Here is an 11,046-nt window from a genome sequence, read left to right as displayed (position 1 = left end):
GAGGTTGTTCCCTTAAGTGTTGATTCTGGGTCTTAAACAAGGTGTCACACCCTCTCATTGGCCCGAAAGGGACTCGATTTGATGATTAGATCACAAACCAATTGTTCATTAGAGGATCAGTAGGACTTAAGGAACACGAGATAATCTCGGGGTATAACAGTCATTTGACCCAGCCGTTATTATGAACAACCTGTAAAAGGTTAACTTATTAATCATGGTTATATCGAGTGCACACAATATATCTTCAGTGAGGGAAATGCAACTCTAGGCTTTAATGGAGTGGCCCAGTAGTTAACGAATGAAGGTTAATTCGGTGTAAAGAGTTTAGCCGTTAATCTCGGATCGTTGGAGCCCATGATTTGTAGGTCCATTAGGTCCCCCTACTAGCTCACAAATGGATTAGCCTTAGAATAGCGTGATAAGTTGATCTGAAATGTTCATATTAGAATTAAGGAAATTAGTAATTATATGTAATATAATTACATGTTTAATTTTGGAATTAAACAAAATTGGAGAATCGATTAATATATAAACATGATTTAAAAATTAAATTCATGAATAGGAATTCATGATAGTGGAAGTGATGATTAATTAAATTGATATTTGATATTAAGTTAATTAGAATTAATTAAATTATTAAATTAATTATTAATTATTGATTTTATTAGAAAATTTAATTATTGAATTAATTTTTGTAAAATTAATAAAAACTCAATTTTAATTAAAGAATAAAAATTGAAAAATTAGAAAAATTGGAAAAGTGGGAATTTCCCACTTCTTCACCTAGTAGGTTAGTCACAATTCCATTGCAATTCTCAGCAAATTCAAGGCAACCACTATAATTCATACATGTATTCTTGATTACATGATAGTCATGCAATATAAATTCTGAGTGGAATGGGCATGCATTGTAGAGATTTTTGTTGAAAAATCTGTTTGAAGAAAGTCTTCATTCTGGGGAAAACCAGAAAACCTTTCTCCTTCATTTCCCTAATTCAAACTTATTTTGAGTGACACAACTCAATCTAAGGCACCAAGAGAATAGTATGGAAGACCTTGTGGTGGTTCACATCCAAAGAAAGGGAGGATTGCAACTAGAATTCATGATTCAAAAGTATCTTCAAAGGTTAGTGTTGAAGCCTTCTTTTTAATTTATGGACATGTTGAATTTGAAGCCAAAATTAATGAATTAGAATGCTTAATAATCCCTTTTTCTTCCGTTGCATGCTTCCTTAATCCAACAATTTGACTGTCGGAGGGTAGTCGGTTACAACACTTCCTCTAGTTTCTTTGATATTTTTCCTCATCAAATCTATAATTTTTCAAGATTTTTCCTTCGCTGTTGGATTCTTCCTCTTGTTTATTCTTCTCGCTCTCGTTTCTTCCTCTTGCTCCTTTTGATTATTTTTCATTATGCAACTTTTTTCCCTTTGCAGTTGGATTCTTCCTCTTACTCCTTGGTCTCACTCTCACCTATTCCTCTCACTCTTTAATTTCACATTGATAGAAGCTTCATTTTCCATGGGTTTAGGTAGGGAGAGATGTTGGAGAACAAAGAAGAAAGAAAAAAATTTGGGGCCATTTCGACCCCAACTTGAAGTCGGTGAAGTTGGTTATTATAACTCACTCCATGTTTAGTACACCGAATAAAATAATAGTGTGTAACTATTTATAACCTATAATTAAGTGTTGTAAACACTACTTCAAAATCCTATTTGGTACTGCATATACTATTTACTACTTTTTTTACTGATTCTTTTTTTTCTTGTTTGCTATAATATTTATTATTTTTTATCCAAACAAGAATAATTTACATCTCAACAAAGACTATTATAATCCAAACTATGATATCTTAGACACTAACTTTTATATAATTGATTATGCTGACCAATTAAGCGCCTCAAAGGCGCAAACATTTCTAAAAGCTGAATGTTGATATAAGCAAAGGCCAAAGGTGGGTCAGACCTCATATGGCTTCTAACTGAACGGAGTATAACTTGTTAAACCCTAAATCCTTAGCCCTTGCTTTTCGTCATCAGTCTCTCAGTTCCTTCTGCACTGCACCGGTCGCTCCTTCCATTCGCCGACCTCAGGCCGTCCACTGCCACGCCACTCGTAGTCCGTCTCTCCCTGCCACGTCGGTCGTATCGACGCCTTGCCACTGTTCTTCTCACAGCCGGCCGACCTCGAAGTCCCGTGTCTGTGTTCCTCTCCAAACATAGGCCACCCATCATCATCCTCCCTCCGATCCAGAATTGCAAACCAGACATATAAGTGTGGCCAAAATTGCAAATATTTTCCGTTGTGCCCAAAACAATCAGAAAATCGTACTGACTTAATTGAGTTCGTCCGAGTCAACGACCGAGTTTAGTAACGTCGCCTCGGACATCTGGAGAATAGGAAATCAGTTACAGTTTGAAGAATCGAGCCAAAGAAAGGGCTTCACCCCCTTGTTTTTGGTTAGTTCTACTTTCTCTCTTTAACTTCTTCATACCCATTTTCTATTTTGATTGAATGATATTCATCCCAGCAGTTGAGAATCTTTCAGTGAAATTCTTTCTTTTTTGCCGTAGTTTATGAGGTTTTGCGTTTTGATTATCATACAAATTTGAAAATTCATGTACTACATTTTTAGGAACTTTTGGGAAATTTTGTATGGATGACCATCCTTAGAGGGCCCAAATGAAAATTGACTCACTATTTAAAAATATAAGAATTTTGGTCTTCTGCTTGTACATTACCGTGTGAAATCATTGTTTCGATCCCAAGAACAATGCTCGATTGCTCGATTCGCCCTAAGCTTGGAGTCGCTGGCCTATTCGAATGATACTAACTTCTCGCTACTTGCACCTCACTCTTCATTTTTGACTCCACTTTCCATTTTTTTTTTTTTAATTTACTGGTGATTAATGCTAGTTGTACGAATATACACTCTAATGGAAAATTACTGTCAGTCCTGCAATCCTTTCAAATCAATTTAAAGGAAAGTGATTTGCATGTTATATTTCCCTTAACACAAAGAGCACAAACACTCGAAATTGTTTACACATAAACACCTCACGTTACTTCAAAAGAACCCATAACCAGGCATCTTCAAAAGTATAGAAAAATAAACATTGTAACGTTCTAAAGGTTTTTCAATTATCATAGACAATCATTTTCAAACATCACATAAGTAAAGGTATATCTACTTACGGTTTGTTTTTTATTTTTATTTTTTATTATTATTTTGAGGTTGTTTGAGACGGTATCATGTAACCAAGATAAAACAAGCGAGTGTCATAATGATCAAAGAGGGTGTATTATGATCACGAGCAAGGAACGAGTAGTTCGTAGTGGCACGTGAGGGTAGTGCAAATTTGGGGAGAGAAGTGAAAAGAGAGAATAAAGGTTCTACAACTGTGTCCTTGAGTTATAAGAACAAGTAATGAGAAGCAAGAGGAGGAACGAGAGCGAAGACCAAGAGTTATCAAAATTGTTTATTTTAATTGATTCTTTTTTATATTCTTTTTTGAAGGATGGACAAAAGGCCTCAATTGATTCGATATGGTGGTTCATGGGATGACAAAGAACAATGCTATAATGGAGGTCATTTGAAGGGTATCTTAGTGTTGAGCGCACTATAGTATAGTGAATTGAGAGATCGCGCATATGAACTTATAAAAGTTAGTTCATCAGAGTACAACATTATAATGAGAGTGAAATATAAGTTGGATTGTGAATCTCCTCCAGTATACTTAATGGGGAATGACGATGTTCGATTTCTCATTTCAAAGATGGATCATTTTAGACCTTAGATATTCATAAGTGTTGAATAAATCCAACAAGAGACAACCTTTAAAAACATAGAGAGAGAACACCAACCTATGTGTGGAGAGGAGGATGTTGTTTCTTCTAGTGATATTAATGAACCAGATATTTTTTTTTCCATCAGTGGTTTGAATGGAAAATTACAACAACCTATGGGAGTTGTATACTACCCAACATAACACTGGTCGAAAAAGGGGTCGTAATGATGAATAAGACTAGAGAGAACAATTATAATGTGACCATGGAAGATGTTGGGAACGAGACCAATTTTGAAAACGTAGACGATGTGACCATGGATGGATTTGAAACTGTTGAGACTACAACAAATTTGTCGCATCAGACTCCAATTGGACGAGGGAGTGGGCCTTCTCTTGGAAATGTATCATAGTAGACTCCGAATGCAATAGTCTGATCCTTTTATTGGAAATGTTCCTATTAAGACTCCGATTCTAGCAAGGTTCGATGAAGTTGGGCCATCGGTGAGTACTATTAGAAGTGGAGACTTGATCTTGAATCTACAATCTTCTTCAGGGGTGAATATTAAGGTAGGCTAATTTTTCTTGTGCAAGAATGACCTGAAGATGAGGTTGTCAATGTTGAATATTAAGAAGAATTTTGATATGCGAGTTAATAAATCAAATAAAAATCTATACATTGTGCGATGTATCCATGAGAATTGTAAGTGGGCAATTTGTGCAGTAAGAATGGAGGGTCGTGACATTTTCAAGATCACAATGTATACGACTGTGCATAAATGCTCAATTGAGGTTTTGAATCACGACCACAGGCAAGCTAGTGTTTTCTTAATTAGAGAGTTAATTAAGAACAAGTATGAAGTTGGTCGTGCACACAAACCATGACATATTATTAAGGATATATGACAAGAGTATGGTGTAAATATCAACTATGACAAGACATGGCATGCAAAGGAAATTGCATACACTACTGTGAGGGGGACTCTCGAAGACTCGTATGTCGTGTTGTATGTTTATGGAGAAGCTTTGAAGATAAAAAATCCTAGACCATATTTGAGATTGAACTTGAATAAGCTCAATACTTCAATAATATGTTTATGGCACTAGGATCCTTGCATAAGAGGTTTTAGAAGTTGCCATCCTGTGGTAATTGTTGAAGACACTCATTTAAATAGTAAATATAAAGGCACGATGTTAGTCGGAGTTGTTATGGATGGTAATAATCAGTTGTACCCATTTACATATGCAATTGTTGACAAGGAGACTGATCGATCATGGAGATTTTCCTAACTTAGTATTCGTTTTAGATCGACACGTAACTATTATCAATGCAATTGAAGCTGTATTCCTCATAACATTATATGAACTTTGTACTTATCACGTAAAAAATAATGTCATATCGAACTTCAAGGATAGTGTGGCGACTCTTTTGTTTAATAATGCGGCCAGAGTTTTCCAAGAGTTAGACTTCAAAGGTATTGGAACCAACTTTTGAACTTTAAAAACGGGAGCCTTGCAAGGTATTTGCAAGAAGTTAGGGTCGAACGATGGGCATGATGTTGTGAGAAGGGAAATTGATACGATAACATGACTAGCAACAGTGTTGAGTACTTCGAGCTTTGATCAAAGAAGCAAGACTGTTGCCATTAACCTTATTGCTTGAATTCATTGGAGGTTTTATCCATGAGTGGTTCTACAAGTGGTGAAACCTTTGGTCATCTAGTACATAAACACACTCAAACTACGTAGAGAAAATTATGACAATTGAGTGTGATAGACTTTACCAAGTTCACCCAATTGATTGTTATAGGTTTCATGTGAAGGATGGTGCTTGACGATATTGTCATCCTCAACACGCATGAATGCAGTTGTAGAGAGTTTGAAACTTTAGAGATTTTGTGTTCACATGCTATTGTTGCAGCTAGAGAGTGGAACATCAACCCTTCACCTCTTGTAGCAGATTTTATAGTGTCGAGTCTCTTATTCACACATTCTCTTTGCTATCTTGCTACTTGATTCTATCTATTAGATCTTGGTACTTTCTAAACCCTCTCAGAACTTCATCCTGGTGATCAGTTCTCTTTGCTCGCTTGAACCTTATTTTGCTATTCAGGTTGGAAATGAAAATCTAAACCTTAAAACCATAAACCCAACGAGAGAGCACATGCACCCGAAACGAAAAACAAAAAACAAAAATGAAAATGATAGAAATAAGTGTTATTGTTCGAGGGAAAGAGGAGAGAATCAATGGTGGAGTTCGCTAGTACTGGTTAAAGATCGAGAATGATAAAGATGGTAAAAATTGCAGTTGGATGATTCATGTTGTTTGAGAAAATTTGGGAGCTGTTTGATGGATGGGAGAGCGAGAGAAAGTAGTAAGAGACGAGAGAGGACATGCACCTAAAATATATGAAGCTTTTTCAATCTAATGTTTAAAATTCATTAAAGCAGTAAAGTGTTAGGAGTGTGAGAATCGAGGATCAAGAACACAAGCGAGGAGTGAGTAACGAAAATGTGATTGTGTCAACTAATATCGTTAATAATTGGGATCGAGGGCGCTAGCAAGTAACGAGATTAGGTAGTGAGAAGAATGTTGAGGACCAAACACATGTGGTTCTTGGGGTCGAAATGGTAACTTTACACGGTGATGATGCAAGCAAAATGACAAAATTCTTATATTTTTTAAATGGCTAATCTTCATTTGGGCCCCTGAAAAGGGGCCATTTGTACAAAATTCCCAAAATTTTATATTTTGTCCAATAAAACTCATAGCAGGTTATTGTTATGTCTATCGTTTTCATGTTTTTCAGAATTTATTTATTTATTTATTTTCCAGTTTTCTATAGGGCCCCTTGAATTGATTGGGAAATGAAGAACATGATAGCTCTGGGTTTTGAGGGTTCAGCAAACAAGATTGGTGTTGGGGTTGTAACTTTAGATGGCAACATTTTGTCAAACCCACGTCATACCTACATTACACCTCCTGGCCATGGCTTCCTTCCTCGTGAAACTGCACATCACCATCTCCACCACATTCTTCCATTGGTTAAGTCTGCTCTGGAAACTGCAAAAATTACCCCCAAAGATATTGACTGCCTCTGTTACACCAAAGGGCCTGGCATGGGAGCTCCTCTACAAGTTTCTGCTGTTGCTGTGAGGGTTCTTTCTCAGATATGGAATAAGCCTATTGTCGCTGTTAATCACTGTGTTGCACATATTGAGATGGGAAGGGTTGTAACTGGTGCAGATGATCCTGTTGTCTTGTATGTTAGTGGTGGGAATACTCAGGTGATTGCTTATAGTGAAGGAAGGTATAGAATCTTTGGGGAGACTATTGACATTGCTGTTGGAAATTGCTTGGACCGGTTTGCAAGAGTCCTAACATTATCCAATGATCCAAGTCCTGGATACAATATTGAACAGGTGTGTTATAGAAAATTGATAATATAGATTTTTTGTTAATCCATTATTCCTTTCATCAGATTATTGCGAATGAAAGACGTGCAACCTTAATAGCTCAAGCTGAGCCTGAATGGAAAAAAAAAACTTAAAGATAGGTCTTATTTCAAGGCTTCAAATTAAACGTTTGAAATATCATAAACTAAATATGCTCTTTGATTCCTTTTAGAAGGGAAATGTTGCTTCCTTTTTTGTAAATTTGCTCGTATAACTTTGGTTTGTTTTCTATTTGTATATGATACGTGATATGTAAAGAAGAAATTTACAATGGAATGTCAAAATATTTAAGGGGAGAGTATTATGAGAGAAAATGCTCCCTGTTTCCATTTATTAGTTCAGAAATGGAAAAAGAGAAATGCCAACTTATTTGTGTTTGTGTGACTTCAGTTACTAGATCCTTTTAGAATCCTATATAATAGAGCTTCGAGTAGTCAGCAGTAATCTCGTAATTGTAGGAGGATGTTTGTGTAAGACCCCTAGTTGTGGAAATAGTAGGATTATTAGTAAATATTAGAATGGTAATCAGAAGGGGCATATTAGTAATTAGATAGTAAGTTTGTTAGGGCTTTTAGTTATGAATAGAGGTAGTGAGTTGAGAGGAAAGGTGTGATTTATTTTGTGGTGATTTCTTTGTTGGGAATTTGTGGAGGATTCTCAGCTCTCTAGAATTTGTTGAGGTATATTGTGGTTTCTTCATTGATACTGCAATATAAATCTCTCTTTTAGTATTCTTTATTTGTCCTTTGTGTGAGTGTCTTGTTAGGAGGGTATCCTAACAGTTTGAATTGAACATATGTAATTCCTCTTTTATCATTAAAGTTGATGAATATATAAGAAGGGTTCATTCATGCATCTACTTTTCATTTAACAAGATGTTTTTTACACTTTTTAATGTATTAAAACATGGTTTCATTGGTTTAAGATCTCAAGTGAAGGACGCCAATATCTTCAGGTTTACCTATTTGCTAGTTTAATATTCCAAATGGCTCAAGGTTTTCAACAATTTGTATGATGATTTAAATACGGTTGTTATCTTATAAATTGATTCTTGTTCTTTACTAATCATGATTTAATTTATTCAAAATGTGTTTTAGCTTGAAACCTTTTTTTTTCCTTCTTTCCTGAATCCCAACAAAGTGCTTGAGCTTAAATAATGTGTAAGAAAGTGCTTTCTTTGACTAATTCTATTGATTTTTCTTTGTCCACAGCTTGCAAAGAAAGGAAAACTTTTTATTGAACTTCCATATGTTGTCAAAGGGATGGATGTATCATTCAGTGGCATATTGAGCTATATCGAAGCAACTGCTGAGGAGAAGTTAAAAAGTAATGAGTGTACTCCTGCTGATTTGTGCTACTCTCTGCAGGTAATCTTTGTTTACTATGATAAAAGCGGTTTTTGTCTCCATTTCTGAGATGGACTGGAAACCTTGGACCATTCTGTAACCAAGCTGTGTTTCTGAATTGGGCTGTGCTCTTTTATAGATGGTCTCAAACTTTGAGCCAACTTGTAAAACTGCTGTGTTCACTCATTCTTCTGTAAAATGACTTGCAATTGTTATTCGATTGACTTAACTTGCTGTTCTGTGTTGCAGGAAACATTGTTTGCTATGCTTGTGGAAATCACGGAAAGAGCCATGGCTCACTGTGACAAGAAAGATGTTCTTATAGTCGGTGGTGTAGGTTGTAATGAGCGTTTGCAAGAGATGATGAGAATAATGTGCTCTGAGCGAGGTGGAAGGTTATTTGCAACTGATGACCGTTATTGTATCGATAATGGGGCAATGATCGCATATACTGGTCTTCTTGCTTGGGCACACGGTGTTTCTACACCATTGGAGGAAGCAACGTTCACCCAACGGTTTCGAACTGATGAAGTACACGCAATCTGGAGAGAGAGAGGATCTGACTAATGGAAAAGAGCTCATGGAAGAAGACATCTAAACCCGGAAAGCATGTCTTTATTCTTTTTTTTTTTTTTTTTTGAAACCAGAAAGCATGTCTTTATCTCTTCAAGATGTGATAGTTGATTTTCCATGGCTCTTTAGATGTTGCCTGAAGTTTTATAGATTATAGCATTGTTGAAAAATTTAGGCCAATGGTTCTTTAGGATCTAACTTGTAAATGGTATTTACAGGTCCAACATAATTAGAAAACAGCAAACGAGAGCCAACTCTGGAGGCAAATTAGTTCAGCATTTGCAGTTTTTTTTTTTCTTTTTGGTGTGTCATGCACTTTTATGTATTCTAGAATGTTACATTCACGAAATTATGTTCAAATTCTGTTGCAATATATATGTATACGTATGTATGTGTATATATAGCACTATATGCTCATACTTTGATTTTAACCCTGGGTGCTGCTATATAGTGAGGTGCATACACAATGTAATTACCCAAAAGAAATAGGCCAAAAAGGCCAAAAAGAAGAAAAAAAAAACCACAAATAAAACTCAATTAAACTGCGATTTGTAAGAGTAACAACTCAGCCCAAGTAGATGAAATTGCCATGGATAAATTCAACTGAATGAGATTTGAAAAAAAAAAAGGCTGACAAAAGAAACAAAAAAATTTTAAAGTTTCATTTGGAAAAATAGCAAAAAAATTTCAAAATTATAAAAATAGTAAAATGAATTTATATAATAAAAAATACTAATTAGTAAATGATGAAACTACTCTAAAACAATAAAATTAAGTACAAATGAAAATGTAAAGATACACTACTTAAAAAAGAACAAGAATACACAAATACATTAGTATCTAAACGTTCCAGAAGCGAAATTAAAAATCGCCCAATATGGTCCTTTATGTAAGGGATCGTCAATGGGGTCATTAGAAACTTATGGATGTATACAACAATTGACTTCCTCCAAGGTGAGAAAGAGCAAAATTGATTTTACGAGTAAAGTTGTTGTTGGCAAGTGAATGGTCCTTTATGCAAGAGAATATGATGAGCCGTCAATGGGGTCATTAGAAACTTATGGATGCATATAACAATAGACTTCCTCAAAGGTGAGAAAGAGCAAAAATGATTTTACCAGTAAAGTTGTTGTTGGCAAGTGAATATGTGAAGGAATTACAACTTCATGACGATGTGACCATTGGAAGTATGATTGCGTTTGACACCAAACCACTTGTAGGGAGACTCATCATCTTCATTCCATGTAACCATTTTGCTAATTGGATCTTGAAAACCAACTTTAAATACTATGAATCCCATAACGTCATTATTGAAAATGATATTCAAAGTAGAAACAAAAGCAGAAAACATGTGTGCAAGCGAAAAAAAGGTCGGCAACCTAGTATGGTCGTTAAAAGCTAGCCAAGATGATGAAATTCAAGAAAGAGTTGCTGAACCAGCGATTGAAGACATGAGATTGCAAAGGAGAAAAATGAGATTTTGAGGGCAGCTAAGTGAAGAAGATGAAGATGAGATTTAGGGTTTTTGTTATCTTCTCTTAATAAATAATAATAATTATGATAATAATAATAATAATAATAAACTGAAAAATATATATATATACACACACCCACTCACATGTTTCAAACCTTTAAAATTTAATTTCCATTTATATGTTTCTTTTTAGGTTCAACAAGCCATTTTTACATGTTTGTATATGAAAAATTGAAAACATCGAAAATATAAAGAAAAAAATTAAATGAATTTGATAACAATATGTATAAAATAATAATAAAATATTTAGATACAATTGAATTTGTAACAAACATATAAACAAATCAAAAGTTAGTTGGATAAAATCACATTTGATAATAAAAAATAAATTCAAATATAAATTAGAGAAGAA

At 34.9% G+C, this 11,046-nt stretch overlaps 1 protein-coding gene across 3 annotated transcripts; it reads left to right on the top strand.

The window, feature by feature from the left end:
• Positions 1–1,947: 1,947 nt before the first annotated feature.
• On the top strand, positions 1,948–9,577 carry LOC120091600 (probable tRNA N6-adenosine threonylcarbamoyltransferase). Of its 3 annotated transcripts, XM_039049702.1 has the most exons (5): positions 1,948–2,459; positions 6,622–7,208; positions 8,453–8,608; positions 8,837–9,194; positions 9,379–9,577. In XM_039049702.1, the coding sequence occupies exons 2-4, from the start codon at positions 6,654–6,656 to the stop codon at positions 9,152–9,154; spliced, it is 1,029 nt and encodes a 342-aa protein (XP_038905630.1). In that variant the 5' UTR covers positions 1,948–2,459; positions 6,622–6,653; the 3' UTR covers positions 9,155–9,194; positions 9,379–9,577. The 3 variants fall into 3 exon arrangements, with proteins under 3 accessions (XP_038905630.1, XP_038905631.1, XP_038905629.1); XM_039049703.1 differs by having other exon boundaries at positions 6,632–7,208; positions 8,837–9,577; XM_039049701.1 differs by having other exon boundaries at positions 1,949–2,459; positions 8,837–9,577.
• Positions 9,578–11,046: the final 1,469 nt, after the last annotated feature.

Source organism: Benincasa hispida, chromosome 11, assembly GCF_009727055.1.
Source record: "Benincasa hispida cultivar B227 chromosome 11, ASM972705v1, whole genome shotgun sequence".
NCBI classification, from domain to species: domain Eukaryota; kingdom Viridiplantae; phylum Streptophyta; class Magnoliopsida; order Cucurbitales; family Cucurbitaceae; genus Benincasa; species Benincasa hispida.
The sequence above is the reverse complement of the archived record's forward strand: the minus strand, read 5'-3'. Positions and strand labels throughout refer to the sequence as shown.

Coding starts and splice junctions, on each gene's coding strand:
- LOC120091600 (XM_039049703.1), top strand. CDS start 6,654: ATGAAGAACATGATAGCTCTGGGTTTTGAGGGTTCAGCAAACAAGATT. Junction 7,209..8,452: donor CTGGATACAATATTGAACAG/GTGTGTTATAGA, acceptor CTTTGTCCACAG/CTTGCAAAGAAAGGAAAACT. Junction 8,609..8,836: donor ATTTGTGCTACTCTCTGCAG/GTAATCTTTGTT, acceptor TCTGTGTTGCAG/GAAACATTGTTTGCTATGCT.